Source organism: Pelodiscus sinensis, chromosome 10 (assembly GCF_052426305.1).
Source record: "Pelodiscus sinensis isolate ZL-2025 chromosome 10, ASM5242630v1, whole genome shotgun sequence".
Taxonomy (NCBI): domain Eukaryota; kingdom Metazoa; phylum Chordata; order Testudines; family Trionychidae; genus Pelodiscus; species Pelodiscus sinensis.
The window spans coordinates 24,151,645-24,177,879 of NC_143061.1; the positions used below are offsets into that span (position 1 = coordinate 24,151,645).

The 26,235-nt window shown below is 38.4% G+C and overlaps 1 protein-coding gene across 4 annotated transcripts in view; it reads right to left on the reverse strand.

The window, feature by feature from the left end:
* Positions 1-591: 591 nt before the first annotated feature.
* Positions 592-26,235, reverse strand: part of IQCJ (IQ motif containing J) — a 93,182-nt gene continuing 67,538 nt past the window's right edge. For 3 of the 4 annotated variants that reach the window (XM_089780802.1, XM_014573805.4, XM_089780803.1), the window contains exons 3-6: positions 13,245-13,312; positions 11,980-12,060; positions 4,467-4,617; positions 592-2,090 (exon numbers count right to left, since the gene is read on the reverse strand). In XM_089780802.1, coding sequence (XP_089636928.1) covers positions 2,052-2,090; positions 4,467-4,617; positions 11,980-12,060; positions 13,245-13,312 — 339 coding nt within the window. In that variant the 3' untranslated portion in view covers positions 592-2,051. The remainder of the gene's footprint in view (positions 2,091-4,466; positions 4,618-11,979; positions 12,061-13,244; positions 13,313-26,235) is intronic. The other variant, XM_089780804.1, reaches the window with a different exon arrangement.

Sequence of the window (26,235 nt, forward strand, 5' to 3'; positions counted from 1 at the left end):
AAAAAAATGTCATTGACTGTGAAATCTGGTGTGCCCCATGAAATCTGGTGTTTTGTGTACTTTTATTTTATGGTATAAAATGAAAGTATACAAAAGTACACAGTTTTTCTTAAAAGAGATTCACAACACTATTGTTGGGGGGGTCACTAGGCTATTGTTGGGGGTCACAGTATTGCCACCCTTACTTCTGTGCTGCTGCTGCTGGCAGTTCTGCTTTCAGAGCTAGGTACTGGCAAACAGCTGCTGCTTTTCAACTACTCAGCTCTAAAGGCAATATATAAGTAAGGGTGGCAATACCCTCTTGCAATAGCCTTGTGACCCCTTTTTGGGTTAGGACCCCAAGTTGAGAAATGCTGAGTCTGTAGGGCTTTGCATGTTTTATATTTTGCCATTTTAAATATATATTCATGTCTGTTACCACTCTGTGAAATTTAAGATTTAAATATCTGAAACCATGAAATTCAAAATTTTTAAAATACAGTGACCATGAAATTTACAAAAACGGACCATGAATTTGGTAGTGCCCTAATGATGAGGGAGGGTATTGCACTACAACGCATATTACATATAAAAATTCCAATACATAGCAAATTGTTCAACACATTTCTTTATCAAGATTCAAATTGTTCACATTTTAAGCTCTTGCATTGATCCTAGAACTAAAAGTTAGAAGATCTGTGATTTCACAATCATTGAATTCCAGAAAATGTTACCATATCTTCTCTTCATTATGCATGTGTCCCATTCATATATGTTTTGTATGAAGGAATAGATCATCTGAGAAGTTTGAAGTACTTGTACACACAATTTCATTAAGATGTGCAGTATTTAATAATGAAAAATTCAAGGAAGTTGGATTTCTGACCTTTTTACTGGAGTTACTTGTGACTAAAACTCTTACACTTTACAGGAAAGCCTTTACTTTCATGAATTGTCATTCTAACCAACTCTCCAACTCTGGTGCCAGAAGAAATGAGGACAAAGATGCTAGTGCACCAAAACCACAAATGGGGGCCTTTAGCACCATCTGCTTGTTGTAAGCTAGTCAAAAGAAGGACAGAGAACATCTTCTGCAATGCTATTGAAATACCATTGAGTCAAGCAACCCTGGGTCTAATGGCAAAAAGCCATATAAACAAAGCCTGCTGACTGCCTTAGTGAGAAGAGTATTATTTGTTTAACATCAGGACACAGTTTCCTCTGCATCTATAACTAGCTCATTGCCACTGTGAATACTACCTCAAGTAATGTAACTGAAGACAATATGTAATGTATGAGGGCTGGAGGATGCAGTCCACACGTACACAGTTTTATATTGTTTTTCTTTAGTAGAGAAATAAACACATGTAGCTAGGAATAGCAGTGATAACATATTTTTCTAACTCTTTAAAGATTGTAAAAGACTTCTCCTCTAATAGCTGCTTTTCTATAGCATAAGTTTCACGTCAGTGCTTTGCTCTAAAAGCAAGAGCTTTCTTAAAATAAGTAATGTATGAAGCTGGTCCAAATCAAGTGTCACTGCATAAAACTAAAGGCATTTTAATGAATGGTTTATCAAGTTGCTGAGATTCAAAGTGACACACATACATTTTGTCTCTGAAATGAAATATAGTTATCTGCTGCAAACTGGGCTAAGCCACAGCCTTCTAAAGCCCTAAACATAAGAAGAGTGAATGATCAGAAGCAGGCTAAGGAGGGTTCACATCACCATAGATCGAAAACTAGTGATCAAATAATTGATTACATGTCAGGCACATCCTACTAGCCTCAGGCAAATTCAATTTTACTAGATTTCCTCAGCTCATGAAAATCAAATAGCATTTTTAAAAACCCTTATAAAAATCCACCAGAAATGAATGTTCTGATATGACTGACTGGATACACCACTTTGCAATATGTACTGTGTATGTGGCCAATGCATGTGCAATCCAACTTAAATTGCACATTTTTGGTTCTGACCAGGGTATGTGTGTTTATCTTTTTTGTTTTGTGGGGAGTTGAACTTATGTGCCTTTTCATCAGACTGCTTCCTCCACATTTTTCAGTTATTTTTATATTTCCTTTCTGCTCTCTTTCATGTCTGGTTTAACCTGGGGATGAAAAATAGGAAATATGTAAGATGGTAAAGGAAGAGTCAAAATAAACTACCATGTTTTAAAACATGATGACTGCTTTCAGCTTGGATCTTCTTCTTTCCCTGATATTTTCTTTTACAACATTTTCTTACGTCATTGAAAACTATATTAAAAAATTGTGAAATGCTCTAATACTTGGTAATCGAGTCTATACTGTACCAAAAATAGACAGATACTCTTCCACCTTCAAAAACAGATTCTGTTTTTTAAAAGGAGACAACATAAGAGACTAAGCATCAAGGAAAATGACTCTCTCTTTCTTTTAATGTAACTTTGATAAACTTATTGAGTACTGGCATTCCTGGAATGAGCCTTTCTTTAAGGAAAAACAAAACCACCAAGAGCAACTTCAGTGTACATGCTTCATTTTCCACATAAAATAATAAAACTCAAAATATGCAAATTTTGTTGAAAGCGAAAGCAATACAAGTAGTTTTCTAGATTAAGTTACCTCTCCTATCCCTGCTGCAAAATGAATTATCTTTGAAATCACCACAGAAAATGTTCCTCTGTGAGATAAGAGTGCCATCTTATGGTGTTTCAGAAAATAGCAAAGGATGATCAAGAAAATTTACAGCACAAAATACCCACTGAAGTTTAAGCAGGCCCGTATGAAGGAATTTCTGTGGTTGGTGCTTTTTTTGGAAATGTCGACTACAAGGGTGTGAATGCACCCCTGTGTTCCCCCAAGTAAGTGGGCAAATCAGCCCCAGCCTTCCCGCAGCCAGCCAGAGCACGGGGGAGAGAGGCTCGGGCAGTGCACCACTCCTGCTTTCCACTGGCTGGGTGGAGCATGTTTACTTGGGAGACCATGAGGGGGTGCTTTTGTACCCTTCACACACACACACACACACCCTCTTTCGTGTCTCACAAACAAGATCTGAATTTATTTTACTTATTAGAGGATAATAATCAATTTACTGTGTATGGCATTCAGAACTCAATATAGCAGTCTGGTTTCATACTAAAAGTGGCCTCCAGCTATGAACAGAAAACATCTAAAAAGAAAACAATAATAGTTTATTGAACTCTGTCAAGTTTAACATAGCCTAATTCTCTATGGTGTCATTGAACCAAAGGCAAGGGGAAACAGTTTACTTAGTGTAAGTTTATCTCCATAATCTAGTTGACAGACTCTTCGAAAGAGTGGTGTGCTTAACTCTATAGTGTTTCTTGGTTTCTTTGTGAAAGGTTGCAGACTATACGAATTTCTGTTGCTTGATTTTCAGAGTCTTGGCGACCAGAATATAAGTTGGCTTCTAGATTTAAATTTTTACCAAATCTAGTCATGGTTAAACTTACAAGTATCGGTTCACAGATAAGTATGGAGAGTGGCTAAGCACCTTTCATCTCCTTATTTGATATGCAGAAACTGGTTTTCTGGTCTGTTAGTGAATTTTGAAATCACCAATTACTATCCTAACCAACAAGCAATACATAAGGTACCTGGCCAATATATACTACGCAGTAAGGATAACACATTCCACTATTTAGGGGACATGCTACAGCCAAAAATGAAGACGGCTCTTCCCTTGATCTATTTGAAATTCCTGACTAAAACCTCCTGCATATTTTTGGAAGCTATTTCTATTGTTGGTGTTTTCACCAATTGTTTGTTACATTCCAAAGAATGCAATCTGTCACAGATTTGAAACCGGTTATAGACCAGTGTGATTGATTCATTTATGTTTGGACCCAAAGAGTTCCCGAGCTAAGCAAAATCTCCACAATGTTCTTGTGTTCTGTAATACAGCATTTGGTTCTCTGATTTACCACATTTAAGAAAAGTGTGTAAAATCTCTTGTCACTATCCAAATCCTTACTTTTCTCTGAACAGACACCTTCCAAAGCCCATTATAATTCATGATCATTAAAATGACTTACATACCTGTCTTGTAGAGAGCAGCATAAGAATCATGTTTATATTGCAGAACAGCACCAAAGATTTTCCAATTTCTTTAGAGAATTCAAACACAAAACTCTGAGGATATGCTTGACTAAGGACCCAAACTTTTTTTTACGGAACAAAATGTCTATGAAAATCTGTGTCTTTCAGAGGCTGCAGTTATCACCTAAAATGCTAAGCTATCAATGTTGTTCTGGGTGGCTCTGGGAAAAAAGGTCTGATGCACAGTTGCATAATTGTTTAAACACATTTTCCTCACTATATGTTTGAGAAACTATGAAATTCAGTCACTCTAAAAGCTTTTACTTTGTAATTTAGTCAACAACTTAGTCTTAAATTCCCCCAACCAACTTGAATAGCTCATTTATATCAACGCCTACTATGACTCCAGCAAAAAAGTAGTTGTAGAGAGAAACTGTACTTACAGGAGTGCTGCCATCAGAAAAAGTATTCATGCTGATTGAACTGCTCATCTTGTCAGATGACAAGGAAGGTGGTGATGGACTGCGCTTCTCCAGATGATTCTGGTGTGGCAAGTCCTGACGCTGCAGATATTCACGCCATGCTCTCTGAATACTGATTGCAATTCAAAATACAGGTGGATATGTATAAACAACAGGTTCTCCATCCTGCAAAACTTCATAAAGATCTAGGAGACTCTCTTTGGAGGAAAAGCTAAGTGCACTGTATTAACAAAAAGGTATCCAATTTATTTAGCTCTCCTTTGCTTTGTGACTTACCTGCAAATAGATAGGTTTTACTAATCTTGTTATTTTTCAACCTACATTATAAGTACAGATTACTATCCACAGATGATTCTCATACTATTCAAAATGTCTTTATTATTTTTGGTGTGCTATTGGATGTCTAAGTCAAATGGTATGGATTCTGCTCCTTGATTGGCTGAGACGTTATAAACAGAGGAGAAACATTAGTGGTGTGAATAGTGGATATCCATAGCTACAGTGCTGCACAGATACAAAATTTGCATCTGCATCTGTATTCACAAAAATAAGCCACAGATATCCATGGACATAAAGCGGATATTGGTGGATTTGCAAGGCTCTATCCATAGACATACACAATACACTTGTGTTCATATATATGTAAGTTCAGTTGTTCACACACACACAACAGTCAACTACAACTCCAAGAAACGTTCAGACAAATGCCCACAGAGACGCAAACAATGAAAAGTACTAACATGGTTGACCCAAACAGCTATTCAATACGGGGCATTTGCATTAGACTATCGATTCTAACAAAGATATTTGCTAGAGGAAAAATATTTGTGCACTTTAAAAGTGTAACTGGAAACAAAAATTATTTAGGAATTGTTGGAATTACAAAGGTGATTTAACTCACTGAAGATTAGAATTATGTCAACAATTCTAAAACCACATAAATAAGTGGTAATAAGTCAATATCTGTCTGATCAGAGAAAAGATGGGCTTCAGAAGCTTATTCATCAATCTTGCTGCTAGATGTTGGTACAGACACACTATATCAGAGCCTAGACCATGGTCCATGCTGAATTCCCTTTATGCTGCTGTAGGTAGACAAAGGGAACTTAAATGAGCAACTAAGGAGTCATCCGGAAAGGGGATGTTTTCAGCTGTCACAGAACCATGTTCGCCCTTCCATGGAGGCAGGATGCTAAGAACATTCCAAGGTAATCCTGGAACATTCTGTGCCTCTGTGATCCTTACAATATGAACCTTCTAATGACTTTTGTGCAGAAAAGAAAAATATGACCTTATTTGAATGTAACATGAATGTCTACTAGATAATTTGTATGATCAGTGTGGGCATTTTTCATTGCAGTAATTCCTTCTCTTTTCAACATATACATCCTTCACTGTAATTCCACCTAGCCAAGACATCGGCAGAATAAGATTTTAAGAGATCATTAAAGGTTCTGATCCAAACTAGCAAAAATTAAACCCATAAATTAAGATTGAATTTGTCTTTGGAAAAGTAGCATCACTTTGGTAGACTCTTCTTTTCACAACTTATACTAGAAGCTTTTCATTCCAAATTTTAAACTTGAAACTAATTAATAAAACCTCATATTAAATTTAGTAAAACACTGTGATTTGCATTTAAATAGACTGTTAAAAATAAATGTATGAGTACCATGCAGTATATACTTGATTTTATGTGTTAAGCAAATATTGACAAATCAGAAAAAGACTTAGAAAGCAAAGTGAAATTTTATTTTTATAGCATGATTCCTCTTTCCTAATTATCTCTATTGCTGTACTTGCCACCAGATGGCGGTATAATATTAACTATGCATTTATAGGGGAAATAACTCCTGTATTACATTTTTAATAAATAATCATTAAACTATCAAGACTAAAAACAGCATTAATGTGAAATTTTATAATTCATATAAAGTATTATATGTGTATTCTGTAGAAAATCAGTCCTAAATTCTATTGCTGGTCTCCTTATTTCTGTCATTTTACTCTTACAGATTATTGATAATAACTTTTAAATTTTAAAAATGGGGATTTTCTTTTAATTTTGTGTGACAATTAATAAAGATACAATAATCCCCAGATTATTTTGATATTATATTTATTTATTTTACACTCCATTTTTCAGTTTTTTATGCTCACCAAACATGAAACTTAATAAGGACAAATGCAAAGTAATCCACTTAGGAAGGAACAATTTGTTTTATACATACAGAATGGAAAGTGACTGTCTAGGAAGGAGTACTGCAGAAAGGGATCTACAGATCATAGTGGACCACAAGCTAAATATGAGTTGAGAGTGTGACATTGTTGCAAAAAAAGCAAATATGATTCTGTGATGCATTAACAGGAGTGTTGTGAGCAAGACACGAGAAGCCATATGTCTGCTCTACTCCGCACTGATTAGGCCTCAGTTGGAGTATTGTGTCCAGTTCTGGGCACCACATTTCAGAAAGATGTGGAGAAACCGAAGAACATCAGAGAAGAACAACAAAAATGGTCTAAAAATATGAGTTTTGAGGGAAGGCTGGAGGAATTGGACTTGTGTAGTTTGGAAAGAGAAGACAGAGGGAACATGATAGTTTTCAGGTATCAAAAAAGGGTGTCACAGGGAGGAAGGGGGGAAATTGATCTCTTTGGCCTCTTATGATAGGACAAGAAGCAATGGGTTTAAACTTAAGCAAGGGAGGTTTAGGTTGGACATTAGGAAAAGCTTCCTAACTGTCAGGGTGGTTAAACACTGGAGTAAATTACCTGGGGAGGTTGTGGAATCTCCATTACTGGAGATATTTAACAGCAGGTTAGACAGACATCTATCAGGGATGATCTAGACAGTGCTTGGTCCTGCCATGAGGGCAGAGGACTGGACTTGATGATCTCTTGAGGTCCCTTCCAGTTCTAGTATTCTATGATTCTATGAAAGATCTTTTTTATTGACATAAATGGAACAGAGAAGTTGTGAAGGAGAAGACTTGGGGCTTTAGATGCTGTGTAAAAAGGGAATTAAGATTGTTGGCACTGAGGAGATGGATATGAGAGGCATGTCCACACATTGGATTGTGTGATAAGCACATTAGTTACTTGTTCCTGCTAAAGTCACTCTTCTATTTCAGCAACGGTGTGTTTCATAAAAACTGCAGAGGACTAGCCATACTGCATGCCAGGTTCAGAGGGAAGGTGTGCCTTCTGCTAACTACGTTCCTTCTCCTTTCCACCTGTCAACAAAGCATAGGGTTGGAATAGAGAAGTTGGAGTCTCCTCCCCTGGTCACCCATTGGTTAATCCAGTAGTGTATGAAGGAACTGATTGGCTTTACCAAATCTCTCATCCCCTCTGTATTTAAGCATTGTCAGCATATAGCAAACATTCCTGCCCTGGATGCTTCCCCAACCCCTTGTCCTATTGGAGATGTAAATGTGTCTCAGATGGGTTTCCGGGCTTGCTGGCAAAGTCTGATGAGAAACCCTGAGCCTTCCTTAGGATCAGAAAGGAATTTTTCCCTCTGAGCAAGATTGGTGTCGGATGGTAGGATTTACTTTATTTATTTTATTTATTTATTTATATTAATTATTAATCATCACAGCATCCTGGAGGTGTGGTAGGTGGAAACAAAGGTAAAGGGATATCACCTACAGGAGTGGAGATAAAAAAAAAATCCAATATAGTTACCACTTGCAGCTGCTGTCTAGGGTGAGTAATAAGATTCAGGGGCCCAGCTCCTGTAAAAAACCTAAGCACAAGACTTTGGAGATAGTGGTGGACTATGAATTCCCATCATTTGCTCTCATTCCCATTTACAAGGGGAAGGCAGTGGGCAGAGCTTTCCTGTCCATTGGACAGTTTGGGGGAGCCACTGTGAGCTCCGTGCTTTGGGGGGCTCTGGGTGGCCTGGGGAATTAGCAGGAGGCTGTGTAGAGGTACTCTTAGAGAGAGATGAGGAAAAGATTCACTCAAGAGTAACAGAAAAAGGTACTGGAAGGCAGGGAAGCAATACTAGATGCTAGTTGTAAATTATTCACAGCATCATCAGTCTCTCTTCTGAGAAACTTAAAAGGAAAAAACAACCACTATGTGACCAGGGGTTAGAATGTGGGTAGAGGGCCCTACAGACCTTTGTTCAAAATTCAGCAATGAAAACTAGATACCATCTCACTATTTACAAATAGCACAACTACCAAATTTTGTGCCTCTTCATATAACATATTTTTATAAACAATTAATGAGCTATTTTTGCATATTTGCACATCATTTGTATATCTCAATAAATTTCCACCCATAATCAACACAACTTTCCCCAAGCTGTGGTAGGGGTAGGACATGACATTGCAGAAAACTTTGATTCTATGAAGCTGGGGTAGGTAGGAGGCTAACCAGGGGTTTGAGGATAGGTTGGATGTCAGGGTGTTGCTACCAGGGTCAGGTACAATTGTGGGAGATGGGTGTCTGGAGCTGACAAAGGATCTGTAGTAGCTGGAAGACTGGATAATATTAGGAATTGCTGTTGGGAATGGGCTGGCATAGCTGGGGGTGGAGGAGTTAGAGTGCTGTGTTGGTAGCGGAGGTCCTAATGGCTGTGGTCTCTCAAAGACCTGACTGGGGCATGGTCAAGGTTTTTAGGGTCTACCTGGGAGACAAGAGTCTAAAGTCTCGATAGTGCAGTAGCTTGGGGGTTTGGAGGAACCTGGGCTGGTACAGAACCTCCTTACTTTCTGCTCCTTTCAAGTCACCTGCTGCTGCCACTCTTTCCTATTCTGGTACTGTTCTTCCTCCTTCCCTGTTTGGATGGAGCGAGGAGATCAGCTGGAGGGGAGGCAGACATGAAGCCTGATGACTTGAAGCTTGGCTTCACAGTGGCCTCAGAGGGAGTGGCAGCACTTGTCATCAGCTCACATGTATAATATTCAGACAGAGCTGTAGACATGAATGACAGGGCTGACAAGAGAGTCTCATGGAGAGTCACATGAGATGCATGGCACCTGGAGTAGCAGCCCTGAGAAAACTATGAAATCATTCCTGACATGTTCTGGATTATTTCACAAATTTGGTGGCCTGTTGTGTTATATGCTCAGTATGGTACCAATCTTCCATCAGAAAAAATGTATAAATGCCCAAGGTTCAGGTTTAGGTTCCTCATCTTTACAGAGTAGCAAATATTTCCAGATGCAGTATTATATTCTAGATTTTTGACCATCTATTTGTTCTACACAGTCTATCAGCAATTCTCCTGTACTTCCACATTTATTTGTATTTTGTGGGTTTATACAGCATGACAAATTAATATTAAGCCTAGTACGTCTTCCATTAATCTTTTTTGCTCTCCCCTGAATTGTCCAGAATGTTGCAATTTTCATGAGTCACATCATTTTTCATCTCTACATCTAAGCCAATCTCATCAATTGGTCATTTCCCATAGTCTTCTATGTTACTCCCCACTAAACTTTTCCATTGTCTATTTCCAGGTGCAAGTCTTAAGATAATGAAGTCCAAACTGCAAAAGAAACGATTCATTTCAAGAGAAGAGATCTTCTAAAATGAAGACATGCTCATTAATTTTGTTAGATTAAAAAAAAGAGATCCTCCTGGTCTCATTTGTAACTGGGTACAGTCACAGATGCGGAGCGGTGACCCTAAAATACTGGGCATTTTTAACAATTTATGAAGCTCCCCAAAAAGGCATGTACACAATGGAAACTGCTTGACCAAAGGGGAATATCTGACCCCCCCCCCCCCCCACAAAAAAAAAACCCAGCAAGGATCTTTCTAACATCAGGAAAAAGGTATAAAGAGAAAGATAGTGACATTATTATTTGGCCTTTTGTCTCCCTTCCTGTTCTCCCTACCACCACCAACCACACCATCTCAATACCTGGAAGAACATCTGGAAAAAGACTGAAGTGGGGAAGATTGGTCCCTGGCTGGAATGGGGTCCAGTCTGTGTACTGAGGAATAGTAAGCTGCCTGTAATATCTGTTAGGATGAGACAATGCTTGATTCCCATCTTGTTTAGTCAGTTTAATTTAGAATTTCAACTGTGAATTTATTTTTGTTCTTAACTAACCAGCATCTCTATGCCTGCTACTTATCACTTAAAAATCCATTTTATAATTTTACCTAAAACAGTGTTTTGGTAGAAGTCTTTGAGGAATCAGTTCAGACTACAAAGGCTAGTGTATGTCCATTCCACACTGAGGGACTGGAAAACTAGGTAATAAGCTTACACTGGCCAGGCTTCCAACAAGTGAAAGAAGGTACAGTTCAGAGGCGCAAGATTGGGGAGCTGGGGGAATTGGTTGAAGCCTCCTTATTGATTGTTCATGATAACTCAGCCATGTGTTTCCCTGCCTGTGGGTGGCTGTGTAAGTGCAGTACCTCTCAGAGGCTTGTAGCTTGAAATCAGCTCCACAGTATGGGGGACAACCCAGGCTGGTGAGTTTGGAGGACTCAGCAGTCTCACAGTCCAGGTTACACCTGAGAACCCTGTGATACCAAGGCACTTAGAAAGCTGGCTTAGGCCCAAAATCCATTATGGCATCACCAGTCTGTAGATGCTTGGGAATGACACACATAAGTACATTTGCTTTGACTTTAGACAATGATTTAGAAAATGCTTAGAGAATCTAGAAAGACTTCAAAATTTAAATATCATTGAAGTAGTTAAATTATGATTTAGAACTCATGACTTCACACATGAAACATTTATATCTTTTTCACGTTAGTCATTTTTATGGTTTAATGCATTACATTTACAGGGAGAGGCATTTGTCTGTAACACTTTCCATTGTCAATAAAGGGAAGATATAACATTTCCCAGATATAACTATCTTCTAGAAAAATTCTCTGGAAATATATATGTTATTCAGCCAATATTTGCATCATTAAATGACACTGACTGGATTTTAATTTGAAACCTCACGTATCATTAATATTTTAATATAGTATTAATATTTTAATATCTTTAAAACATTTCAGCTTTGCTTTCCAGTAGAAAGTGAAATTCAGTGTGAAATGTAGTTAGGAAGTATATTCTTAATGCAAACCTTTATGCATTGTATCTCTGAAGTCCCACAAAAGATTGAGTGAAGCGACTTGAGGCAACTTAAAAACTTAAACATCCTAAGTTTTCTAAGGTTTAAAAAATGCTACAAGAGGTCATCTTTCTCCATTTTCTCCTTCCCTATAGGGATGTGCAAATTATCTTCACATTCAGAACCTGCCTGATAACTGTAATAGTGCCTCAGTTTTACATGGTTAAATACAAAATTGGTGCAACCGTAACAAGTACAGGATTAAAGCCCCAGTTCAGCAGGACCACTCATATGCTTGCTAAACTGAAGCCTCAAAGACTTTTTCCTATTTAAAACTACTTGAAAATCCAAGATAAACACTATATAAATTCAGCTTCACAGAAGTTTAACGAATGTATTATTGAATCATGTGAATACATTACATTACTTACATTTTCACTTTTGATTCCAGGGGCTGTAAGTTGACAGGACATTTTCCCATATTATTCTCCACATCCATAGCAATCTGATGGCTATAAAAATGTTTAATCTATTTCAGCTAACATTTTTAAATCACTGCAGAACTATATATGTACATAGCAGACTTACTTATTTAAAAATGCCATTTTGGGGGCAAGGTGGAAGACACAGCATCCACCTCCATTTAGAAGGGTAACAAAAACAAAAATTTTAATTCCAAATTACAGTCCCTATCTTTCAATCAGTCCCTATCTTTCAATCATCTACATGCAGACTTTAGGCTTCAATACTAGACCTTTCCAGTTTCAAATGCTACTGCACCAGAGACAGATATGTCTGGTGAAGAAACTGATGAAAATAAAAACCAGTGATAACTATAACATATTCCTGATAATTTAACTTCCAACCCAGAGGTTAAACTTGAAAAGCTGGCAAGTAATATGGAAATATTAGATAGCAAATTAATTATAGTGGCAAAAAAGTCATGCGAGAATAAGAGAGATTCTCAGCAAAACAAGATGAAAAGAGAATTTATGCTCCAAAGTGTGATATGTTTAAGAAAACCACGAAAATGCTAGAAGATAAAACTGAAGATTTCAAGAACAGAAAGGAACTCATGCAAAAGGACACTGGCTTGGATGGCACTATTTGCATGAGTGATGACACTGGACATGAGAGTTCGCAAGATGAACTCTGCAAGTGTGGAACCCATTTTTATTAGGAGACTGAGACACCCAATTACATCATTTAACAAGAAGTTTTCAGAAATGATCCTCCCTTAAGTAAAATCAACAAATATTTAGATATGAAACCATAAAAATTCTTCAGCAACCCTCCAAGTGAAATACAAAATGTGCATCAAAAAACAAAACAAAACAAAAACAAAAACAAAAAAAAACCTCTGCAAACATGCCGCATAAGGCAATAGTTAGAGTAAACTTATACTGAAATTGCATATTTTGAAGCCCTTTCCATTTCTAATTACCCAATTAAAGCAAGTGTTTACTCTGTACTCTGCCCTTTCTTTGTTTTCTATTCTACTTTGTACAACCCAAACACACCTGCTCCCAGTATTGTCAGTTCTGACAATAGTTGCAGGATGTTCAAAAAATATAGCTACTATTTCCAAACTATCTTGTCCAGTGCATGAATCGTTACGCTAGAAAATATACTGCTTAAGTGACAGCAATTTTTTACAGTCTTATGCAAAATGTTATGCAAACCTTCTTATACGTACCTTTCAAGTAAATATTTGTCATCATTAACTTGTTCTAAGGTATGCTGCAGCCTTTTGAGTTCTTCCTGCTTGGAAAGAAATAACAGATTTCAACATGTTGACTGCATTAATTGTTATTATTAACAAACATTTATATTGCAGTAGTGCCTGCAGATCTCACCTAATCAAGATCACATTGTGCTAGTGACTGTACAAATACACAGGAAAGAGCAGCCCCGTTCCAATCTTTATCTAAAGACCTAATCTTATATTTCTGACCACATGTATTTATCTCGAAGTACCTTTCAGAAGAAGTCAGTTTCATTATCACTAGCTGTCTCTGGGGAAACTGAGGCCCAGAGTTGAAGTGATTTGTTCAATGTCACCTAGCTCTGCAAACGTATGAGCATATATGTTTCTATTTCCTAAAGCATCACATCAGACCCACCCACGCCGTTCTCCCTGCACTCACCCTAGCACGGTACCCAGTGGCAACTGCCCCCCTGCCATGCCACTGTGCCAAAACAAAATAACCCCACCACACACAGCTCAATGAAATTATTTATCAGAAACATTTATCACTGTAAATCCCTCTAAACTGGAGAAAATTAAGTCCACTTTGAAAAACTTTGGTCTTTAGCAGATATTTCTTGCACAAACTGGACATTTTTTCTTCATTTACTTGAAAAGCCATCTCTTCCCTCAATGTGCTGTGTTTTTATTCTGTTTGTATAAAATAATACTATGACACTGAGTGACCTTCATAATCCAGTATTTGGGAAACTTTGAGCTTGTTATATGAGCAGGCCCACTAATGGGGCGGGGAGGGGGAGGTGCAGGAGGGGTGGGAAGAGGGCAGTTACCCAGGATTCTGGGCCTTCCAAGAGGCCTGGGGCTTCCAGCTGCTGCTGCCACTACTACTGTGTCAGTGGTGGAAGCTGGAGCCCTGGGCCCTTTAAATCATTACCAGAGCACCACTCTGTGCACTCTAGGTGGCCCTGAGGGTTGTGGGGAGGGGGTGTGCGACATGTTCTGGGCAGCATGAAAGGCTGGCTGGCCTTGGCCCTGCCTTTTTGCCTCAGGCCCCACTTTCTTGGAGTGTGGAGCCACCTCCCACACACCTTGCCCAGGGGCCTATGCAGGTTTCTCTATATATGAGCACCTCATTTAGGGTTAGGCATTTTCCCCCAGCCTTGATGAAATTGTTTAACTATTACTCCAGGATGGTATATTTTGTAATCCAAATCAAACACCTAATTGCAATCAAGGAGAAATTGTACATTCTTTAACATACCCCATACTTTTCCAGAAAAAGAGATATTGAACCCACAAAAGCTAGTATGATGGTATGTCCCTATTGTTGAGTACTTATCTTTTCTGAATAAGAAAAAGTAGGCATGGACCAAAAACTGCGGAGGAATTCTCATTTCCAGTCATTTCTTTTTGTTCTATCACTGAACAATGCTAAAATCTCATAGTAAAGGGAATAGCTTGCTGGGTGTTTACCAACATCTTTACCATGTTATCAACATTAATCCCTGTTTTTGAAGAGGAATTCTTTAGTTCTCTCTTAATAAAACATGTCAAGAATTGTTTAAATCCAAACATGGCTCAGTCTCCCTCCCACTCGAGGTAAGTGTAGGGTGGTTTCCCATTGAACTTAACAGGAGCACAACCTAGCTGTTTGAGAAGGACAAAAAAAACTGTTTGGCAGATGTTTATTGTCCAAAAGGCACGAAAAAAGGGAAACGGCCACTTAAATTTTTAAAATTCCTTCATTTTTAATAAAACTGATTAGTTATCAATAAGAACATTGCGTTATAGGAAAAAAGGATTTTTAAGACTGATTGTATTTAGTTTTATTTTTGTCAAAATGTAAAATCTAAGTAACAATGAACTGTTTATTAAATTTTAGGGCAGCTCAGGCCTGAGCTATTGGTGACCAAGGTCCTTTAGAAAAACATCCCCAAGTCCATCTAGGGGTTAGGCTGGAATACAGCCATATTTCTTTATTGCTCCCTGACAGGAAATGGAATCTCAGAACCTACTGCAATAAGATTCCCTGTAACACCAAATGCTACATTCTCACAATGAAAGGATACAGAAATCAGTCAACTCCCATATAAAGTTCATCTAGCTAGCAGTGCACAGAAATTTGAGGGCACAGAACCGATACAAAGTATTTTTATTACAGTGAGGCCAAGAGAGGCCACAATCAATGACTGAGGGGCAAGGAGTGAAGGAAGAGGAAGCTCATTGTGCTAGGTGCTGTGCAGATGTGTAATTCAAAGAGCATTCCTACTGAAAGGATAATGACAAGATGCTATGGGTGGATGAAACGACCAGGGGCATGTGAAAAGTAAGACAGACCCAGAGGAACATGGTTTCATACAAAGTAGCTTTGTACATAATGTAGTTCACTACCTATGTCACTATTAGCAATGGGTATGTTCCTGAAGATGTTGTGGCAAAGGTGAATCTTAAGAGAGATCTGAAGGACAATAACATGTCAGTTTATTTTCCCAGGGAATTTGGGTTGTAAGCGAGGGATGAAATGGAAAATTGTGGAGAGGAGCTAATCTCCTCCATTGACTGGGATGCAAGAGCTTCATGAAATGCAGTATGTTTCTGAGTAATGGTTCGAGTCATTGGAAGTCATCAGTCGAACTTTGTAGAGGATACAACTAATGTCCTGGGGCTCCCATTTATCCCTCTTGCAATGGATTCTCATTATGAGATGCCTGATTCTTTTACAGGGCTGAGCACGTCATGCAACTGTCTGCACAGTCCTCTTTGGGGAGATGGATGTGGCACCCCATTTTGCATGGTGAGGCTTTCTTCCCAGGCAGCTAAATGCAACCCCTGTGTATGATCTACTCTGGGGAAAGCAAGTCCCAGTTTTTGGAGCTTCTACTGACCTGCTTGTAATTCCATAATAATAGTAAAAGAACACGTTAAGAACATAAGAACGGTCATGCTGGGTCAGACCAAAGGTCATCTTTGACAATGGCCAATGCCAGGTGTCCCTGAGGGAATGATTAGAATAGGCTGTCATCAAGTGACCATCCAGTCACCCATTCCCCACTTCTGACACACAGAATTAATATAAAATTATTAAAAACTTGATTGTTAAAAAACAGCAGACCTACTCCATCTGCAGCTTCACATGTCCTGCTCTTTGTTTTTGTGAATTAATCACTTTATAATTCAACATATACACTGGACTTGAGGGCCAGTCAAGAAGCCAAGATACCATTTCATTAGCTCATTCATTTCAGAATATAAAAATAAAAATAGAAGCCAATGAGCAGCAAGCAAAATTTAAAGTGAATTACTTTCCTTCTTAGCACAGAAGATTTTCTCGAGATCAGGAAGGTTAAAGTAATTAAAAAGATAACATTTAAGTAAATTTGCAGTATATAAATCCCTTTTGTATCTTTACTGATCTGAGGATAAATTAAACATTTTGTCTTGCAGTAAAGCCATTGTCATATTTATTAACACAACAGCTCAGTCATTTGTGCCCTTTACCTTCTCAAATAAAGCTTATATTGTAGAACAGAAGAATTTTAGAGGGCATTTTTTAATCTTTTAGAAGAGTGTACAGATGGTATGCTGCATAAAACCTAACAAGATCAGTTAGTAGCGAATATACTACTAATGCAGTTTTCATTTTCTTGCGGCCTTGAAAGCACTATTACTGCACAATATGTTTTATGCATAAAGTAGATGTATTAAGATGGAAAGTTGGATTTCTCCCCAATTTTGCCCCAAATTTTCCTCCTCTAGATCTCTAATAATCTCTACCCTTGACATACAGTAACTGCTAAATTGCTGTGGAAGATTTAGAAAAGTTTACTGCTTCTTGCCACTTAGCTGGCAATTTAAACTAGTCCAACTATAAAATGGCCGTTTTATTCTTACCTTCCATTTCTACTCTCTCATAAAAAAGGAGATCCTTTTTTGGTGTGATGAAATTAGAAACTGCCTTAAAATTGCTTGCATCAGAAATATGCTTGAACCTAAAAGGTAACCTTTTAGTTTCCTGAATCACTCCACTGGTCTTTTTGTTTTCAGTATAACCCAGGGCATCACAAGGTAATTTACAATGTGAAAACAATTTGCAATTGACTTTATATATTGCCGTGGGTGACAGAACCTGCATTACTTACATAAATCATTTTTGGTGTGTGACATCATTTTATATTAACCTAAGGGTGAAGACAAACTAAAAAAAATGATTGTGACATTTTGGACATTCAATCATTCAATTAAATATCACTGGACATTCTTTATGGAAGTTGTAATAAGGCAACTACAAAAGGGGTGAGTAATGTTTGTATAATTTGAAAGAGCAGGAGACGTAAAATCTATACTAATTTCAGTTTTGTGTCATTAAACATGAAGTATTGATTATTGCTCCTTGCAACAAAATTTATGAAGCTAGCTATGTTTCTGTGTCCACATAAAGTGATTCTGATGTTTTGCCCTCAGACCCCAAGTGCTATAAATGATGGTGTACAGTGGCAGCTGAGATGCTGTTGTTCCAATTCACAGCCTGAGGAGATACATTTCATAGATTACACCAGGAATGACCCAGCTGCAATTTCTAACTTCAGAAAATTAAATTGGAAGAGATCCAGACTTCTGTTGGAACACACGGAGTCTTACAATGCCTCTATAAACTGCACTATCATGTAAATCTACTGTAAAATGTATTGTAGTTCTTGCTTCCTTTACTGTTACACATGGACATTAATAAGTAATCAGATTTATAAACAATTTGTAATGACAGCGAGAAATGCAAGGCTGCTTTTTAGATGAGGAAGCTAAAATAGCTGTCTCCTGTCATTTTGGCAATGAGGTTACACATTCTATTTATGTATTAATGTCTCTGTAGCCTTGTAGAGCTGTACATTTAATGAAGGATATTGCCTTGCTATGGCACACAAATAAATTATTTGGAAACACTGTAACATTCCAGTATGGAAAACTATTTCAATCTGTAGATGTATCACAAGTATGTAATATGCATAAAAGCAAAGCTGGGCTTAGACTATATTTTCATACCCTTCTTGCATATTCAGAATGCATTATGAGAACTTGCTTTTACCAGTTACATAGTGCCTCAGTTATAGAACAACAAGGAATGAGGGTCTTATTTCTTTTTCTCTCTGGAGCATTGCTGCATCCTGCATAGCCCAAAGGCCAGCCCTGTGAGGGCCCATATATAGTGATTCAGGCCCTTACCTTGTGAAATTACTCATGCAAAGTGACTCTGATATTTCTACCTCCAACTGTTGTACTAACCAACTATACCCAGATTAGGTTCCTGTGCTGTGTCAGATGTCTGTTTCAGATTCCTATAGTCAGCAGATGTATTTGGAGGGGGGGGGGGGACATATTACATCACACTCCCTGTCAGTACCTGGCCCAGGCAAGCTAATGATCCAGCCAACAAACCAACAACGAGAAGTGTGAATGGATAATGAATTTAGGGAGGAAAGCTTGGTAAATATCACATCTGCACCTCCCTTGGCACATGGTATATTCAATTAATGTTATACTGCAAATATGGACCTTAAGGGAAGTATGACTGTGTCCCTTTGGGCAATGGCATTTAGGTTCAAAACTCAAAGAGAGTTTTTGGCTCTTCAGTTACCATATTAAGCTGCACAGCAGTGGAAATACAGACAACACAAAAGACTGCAACTACAACTGCAGAATTTGCAATATTAAATCTACACAGCTACCAAAGTACACTGCAAAGTTTCTCTCTATATATTATAAATCCTCCTGTAATATCTAGGTTTTTTTATATGCAGAGTTATCTTTTTATCCAGTTTAAAACACTTAACAGGTTAACTGTCCCACATAATAGTGCTGGAGTTGCCATGGTGATGGTTCTTCAATAAGATGGATGAGTTTCTGAGAATGCACTGGATGCACCAGAGTTTTGCAGAGATTACTCATGCAGCAGAACTGGATACTTGCAAGAAAGGGATGTACTTTCACATTAATAAAAGGAAGGGGAGGATGGAAGAAAGAAGATAAATGAGCAGCAACAACAGTAAAAAAGTTGAGGCCAAAGAACTGTTCTGATTTTCTGTTGAGCTACATTTAACATTTTATACCAGAAATTGTGATAGAAACTTGCCTTTTTATGATAACTATTAACCAAAAGTCAAACAATTTATACGATGTAATGAAATGGGACTAAAAGGGAAGGGTTTTGCACAAATTCAGAACTTAAGGAAGAGGAAGAGTCTTTGTACTGTGGAGAGAGGAGACTCACATGCAGCAATTTTTAGTAAAAAAAAATAATTCTTGAATGTTTCTAGGCCATGGAAAATAACCCAAAAATCTAAAGAATAGTCTAATTTCATTTGGAAATGTCAGTTTTTGAAAGCACTTAGTTTAGGTTAAAGAAAAACTGTAAATATGATAAATTCTGTCAAGATGACAGCTTTCTATTGAGTACTAACAGGAAAACTATTAATTATATACATTGATTTTTTTCCCCCCATTTTAATTGAATTCCTCATGTCTACTGCAGGGACATGGACTGGCTTTCAAATTACTCTGGAAGATATAGAACAGTGCTAGTTCTAGTACCTGCCTTGGCCCCTATTCGCTGCTCTCAGAAAGTAAAAGGGATCAAAATGGACCATGGAAGAATTCCCCCAGGACCGCAGCAATGTAGGGCCTCTATCAGTATAATCTTTCTGGCCCTGACCTAGAAATACCAGGAGTGGAGCTGGGTCAGGAATGGCAGAGGGAAGGCATTCCTGCAGTATTCCACCCTACTGTGATTCAGAATTGTGGATTAAGCCAGTAAGTATGCCTGTGAAGGCTGCTATGTTAAAGCAGCCAAGGTCCACCACTTTGCTCCCCTCAGCATCCCATACAAATGCAACACTGGATCTCTCCTAAATATCTAGAAATATCCAATAATCTCTCACCACTGTGCACAATATGATCCTACCTAATGCTAACTTCCCTACATGGAATTAGAAGTAGGAAGGTCAGGTGTTTTATCTAATGGTACCTGGAATAGATTTGATGGGGCAGCATGCAATCCAAGAACCTTGTTAAAAGAACAGTATGGCTCCCCCTTTCCCAAAAGTTTCCCCAGTTGCTAGTAAATCTAAAGCCCTCCTCCCTATACCATCCCATGCATTGGGATCCTGCAGTTCTACCTGTCAGACTGACCCTGCACATGGAACTGAATTTCAGAGAATGCTACCATGGAGGTCTTGGGCTTCAATCTTTTACCTAGCAAGCTAAATTTGGCCTCTAGGACCTCTCTTCTCTTTCTTCCCTCATAGTTTGAATCCCTCATAGCTATTACCTGTCTCCTCCTACTAACTGGAGTTCCCTCCCCTGGAGAGGTATCCTCAGTGTGAAAGGATATCACAGCATCACGTGGAAAGAAGGGCACAATTATGGGATCATTTACATCTGGTCCAGTTGGCTGTTCTTTGTTGAGACTTTCATCCCCCTCAACAGCACAGAGACTGCTGGACCAGGGATGGGGCCATTCTACTGTGCCCTGAAAAGTCTTGCCTGTCTCTCTTAGCTCCTCCAGTTCAGCCACTCTGGACCACTTCTGGTCTCTGAAGTCTAGTTCCAGGGATGGCCAGCCTGTGGCTCCAGAGCCACATGTGGCTCTTCAGAAGTTAATATGCGGTTCCTTACATAGGTACCAAACCCAGGGCTGGAGCTACAGGTGACAACTTTCCACCGGGCCACTTCCTACCCTCTCCACACCCATGCTTTCCCACTCCAGGCTGTGTCTATACTGCATCCCTCTGCCGACAGAGGGATGCAAATCAAGCACTTCAAAAATGCAAATGAGCCTGGGATTTAAATATCCCAAGCTTCATTTGCATACTCATGTTCCGACGTTGTGCCAATCATCCTGTGTCGAAAGTGAAAGTAAAGTGTAGCCGCAGCTCTGCCGTGTTTCTGCCGACAGCGGGGGCTTTTCCAGAAGATCCTGTACTCCTCATTTTTTGTGGAAAAGCCCCCGCTGTCGGCAGAAACAACTTTAAGTTCAAAGGGCTTTAAGTTCAAAGAATGTGAAGTGTATCTAGCACCTGCACCTTTTCTAAACATCAGCCCATCACAAAACTCTCCTGATTAACCACTAAATAGATGGAGGTACAGAAGAGTGAATGTCTTTCTACTGCTGGGCTCGTCAACTTCCCAAGATAAACCATATTTCTGCTATTTCCTTTCTCCTTGCAGAAAACACATTTAAATAAGGGCAACACAAACAATTTTATCATAAGAGGAAGGTGCTGTTTCACCAGCTCTGTTTTCTGCCCCCATGACTTCTCAAGGTCCCGTCCAGTTCTAGTGTTCTATGAAGCAAGGAAGATGCATTTTTAGAAGCAGAACAGGTATTCCTGAATCTCAGGCCATTTGCTTTTTTACATACACACACACACACACACACACACACACACACACGCACACACACACTCTCTTGTTCCTAATGAAAAGCCTCTACCTGTTTCTATTGGACTTTTAAACACCTTAGTTTTTATTCTTTTAAAAAATTGTAAACCATTTGTCTCCTTTTTAGAGATTTCTATTTTTTTGAACTTAAGAAAATGAAGAAGAGCCTATGGATCGTTGCAGAAATAAGGAGGAAATAAAGAGAGAGGAGTAAAGAGAGTCAATGGAAAGGCTAGAGGTCAGGATGAGGAGGACAAGAGCCAGTGGCTTCTTGTGATAATAATCAAAACCTATCAGATGCAAAATGGAGTAGTTAAAATTCAAGGATGTCTACAGTCCATGTATGTCTTCCTCTATACTGTACCTGTCTTCAGGAGTGAGAGCTCTAGAGGAGTATTAGACTTTCAGCTTCTGTAATTAGGATTCTTAGGTTTTGGACCCTCCTGAGGTATATTTGGTCAGACAGCATCTGAGTGGTTCTCTTGGGACTCTGAGGACAGTGGGTTATGGGCTGGCAGGAATACCAGCAAACTACTCCGACATGCACCTCAAGGTGACAATATGACATAAAGCATCATCTGTTTAGCCCTTCATGCAGGTGGCCTCTCGAGAGCAAGATAAAAAGAATGGGAGAAGGAGCAAGAGAGGTAGTGGCCCCAATAAGGAGACAAACCAGGTGTGGCAGAGGAAACCTGCTTCTCTTCCTTACATGGCTAATGATCCTTACCTGGTTGGTAGGGTGGAAGAATTGAAAATCAGAGCCCTTGGTGCCAGCAGCCATGTTTCTGATTGGCTAACCCCAAATAAATATGGGTGTTTTTAAAACTGCCAAAGTAATTTCCCAAGAAGAATAAAAGCAAGTTCCTCCACCAGACAGAACTACAAGCTTCTTCACCTGCTAATTTGCATTATGAGACTTTGTTACCCCAATACAGATTGTAAGGTTTTCCTGCTGTCTGTGGAAAGTCATGCAGATGTCTGCTTCATTAAAGGGTTTCAAACTTTTCCCTTTGGCCTCTTAATTCTCTCTATTTGTTGAGTACTTGTGCTTTTAAAAATCATGTTAGCCTACTCAGTTTTGCAAATGTTAAAGCATGAGTCTGTATATACATAATGATACACCTCCAGATGAGTGTTTGTACTAATGTAACCAAGTTGCAAAAACAAATTAATAAGCAGATAAGCAAAGTCTGATTTAGTTGCCACGATTATAGAACAAGGATGTCCATATAATTGTCCTGAAACAAAGAAAGGATGTTGTGGATACAGCCACACAGTTATGCCTACCTGGAGGTAGGACAGAGAAACAAGTGGAAGGATGACTTGTGGAGCAATCTTTTTTTCAGGAGCAAAAAAGTCAATATTAATGCCCCTCAGGCAACATTCCAGAGTTGCAACCAAAGTTTTGTAAAAGCTGATGTGGTCTATAGTGTTTTGTAAATGTGGTCAGGAGCCATGAAGTGATTGCATTGCAGATTTCTCTTTAAAAGGCCTTTTTGCTTTGGTTCCACGAAGCAGCTAAGGCATGATAAATACAGCCTCTTATTTTGGCACACACCTCATGTAGTTATAGCATAGCTTCTTCAATTAAGGATTTAATCCTTTTAGATTTAATTAACTTCATAGCCTTGATGACTTGTTTGAAAAAGACTATGACCACATGATCCACAATGGAAGAAACAAGGCAAGAACAGTCCCAGGCAGTTTCTATATTTGAGGTTTTAAGAAGAGGAGTCTTGGAGCCTCAGTCTTCTGACATAAAGGATGGCTGGTGAGAGCTGTCTTATCTTTGCTGAAGGTAATTCAATAAATTCCATGAAAATACCTCTTTAGCATCTTCACATAGTGGAGAAGATATTTAAGGTAATCTCAGGCATCCTGAGAAATGCTCCTGGAGGGTGATGCATCTATCATTCAAGACCGAATCTGAAGAAGTGGGAAAAGTATAAATAAGGCATTACTTGAAACAGATGCAAAAAATCTCCAAAGATACAGGGGAAAGATGGACAAGCAAAAGGGGAGCCTTGTTAGGCATGACAGAGGAGAGATGCACCACCTGGAGGAAATTCTACCCAGATAGTGAAATAAAACAGGATTAATTTATCTTCATTAAGACTGTAGAGGCAGAGAGTAGTGGGTAAAAGGACTCACATTTCTTATATTTTATTTGTGGGTGAGTTTCTATTCTACCAATGTACACCATTTTTCAGTCTCTAAAAGCTCATCTACATTTTTTAGAAGTTCTGAACTTGGACCTGGTTCACATGACCTTGGTCAGCAACTCAATTACTGAGATCAGACTGTAGGTTTCAACCAAATTGCTGGGTGACCAGCTGTGGCAGCAGCACTGATAGGCTGGCATAAGGCAGGCTAGTATGTGAACAAACATGGAATAAGCAAGCGGAGCAAGAATAAGGGGAGCCTGTTGAAACTACTGGCAATGGGATTGTACCTGGTAAGGTAGGATTCAATCACAAAAATCTGTAATAATGGCCTCTGATGACTCACGAAGTTTAAACAGGTTCACAAGCTGTTATTTGATTTTTTACACATCAGCCACTGATGAGTTACACAGTTGGTTGAAAAATGCTGACAATTTGTTGGAATTTGAAAAATTTGAAGTTTTGGAACTACCTATGTGGAGAGCAATGAAACCTATGCCACACAGACAGAAATGCAATTGAAAGAGGACATTGTGTTGGATGACAACATTTCTACCCTTCTCTTCTAAATTTCATTGAATATAAATGTGACAGCAATCTGGTTGTAGAAAAATAATCACTCAAGCTATCGTGTTACGTGGCCTGTACAAAGAAAACTAGAAGCAAATGGAGTTACAGAGGCTCCTAGCCACTAAATTAGCACTGGTTTACGGAAGCTCTTCACCCTAAAATTTACTAAATACATTTTAGTAAATTTTCACAGTATTTTGAAATCAATTAGTATGTAAAGTTATAATAAGTAAAGAAAAATAGACCAGTAAATATTTAACAAATTAAGCTTGACAATCAAACTTATATTTCCTTTGCTGAATTACTTAAATCTATTTTAATGTGTTCAAACCTCTCTTACACTGTGTAGAAAAATGATAGCTTTTTATCTCAAAAACTTAATAATGGTTACAAATAGGTTATATTATCCTTAAAAAGTATACATTCACAATACATTTGAAAAACTATTTACAGAAAAAATTCTGCAGATAGACTTCTGTTCAGTTTTCCCTGAGAATAACATGCCCACTGATTTAACTTCTGAAGAAGCTACATTTTTATTCTGATATTTTGTTAAATAGAGTGTTAAGCCTCTGCAAGAGATACAATGAGCCTAGAGAGAGGACAGGAAAAAAGAAGCCTTTGCATTAAGACAGTTTTAATCACAGATTTTTTTGTATTTTATGGATTAATTTATACTCATGCATAGTAGCTACTTTCCATAGAAATGGACCAGATCACACAAAATGGCAAGAATAACCCCAGAATACACTATCAGGTCTTCACTCTAACCCAGTAAAAATAGATTTTTCAATCCCTAAACCAACTTTTCTTGTCATGCACACACATCTAATTCAGGAGTTTATCACAGAGTAAAGGAGAGTATTTTCAAGGGAGCCCCCAGGCAATATTACCTCTCATCTATCTAGCCATATGCAGAATAAATGTTTATGTGCACCAAGGAATGTGCACCACCAGTAACAATTAAAACCCAATTGTGTGCCCTGTGCTAATCAGCTGGGCAGCATTTGAAAATCTCTTTAGTGGCTGCACAAGCATACAGCTTACAAGGAACACTGTCCCCGGGTGCAACTTTACTGATAATAATAAATTCTAGGGTGTTCACCTAGACATGTTTAATACAGTTAGTAACATCAGTTCAAAGTTCATATTACAGCAATTAAATTTCATTGAAGGCTTCTCTCTGGTTCGTGGCAATCAATGAAGACTACACGCATTCAGATCAAGGGACAAAAAGGCATTTCACATTAAATGGAACATTGCACATTTGGGGTTCTATTACATTTGCTTTGTCAAACTGTAAGAGAGCCTTTATACTGATGGGATGAGTGCTCAGGGATTAATTTCTACTTATTTAGAACTAGATTAAGTTATTTTTTTCAATCCAAGATTTAACACTGTTTAATACATGGTTCACTCCTAGTTGGAATGTTGATAGTGAACCTTTTAATTGGACAGGATTAACAACTCTATGGACTGTCTAATCTAGGATATCTCTTTGAACAATTCATCACATTGCTTTCAAAATACTCTCTCCGTCTCAAAGTAACTAAGAGTGCTATAAAGTACTTCTTATTCCTATTTAAGGGACAAAGTGGTGTACTAACCCATCAGAAAACAGACTAAAGACCTTACTTTGAGAGGCGATGCGTTCTAGCAAATAGAGCAAGAACTGGAAGTTAGGAAACCAGAGTTCTCTTCCCAGCTTGTCTAATGATTAGGGATTGACCTGGGCTACACTACTCTATGTAGGGATGTAGTAATATAGTTGATTAACTGATTAGCAAAAGCTTATTGGTTAATGCTATAGACTACAC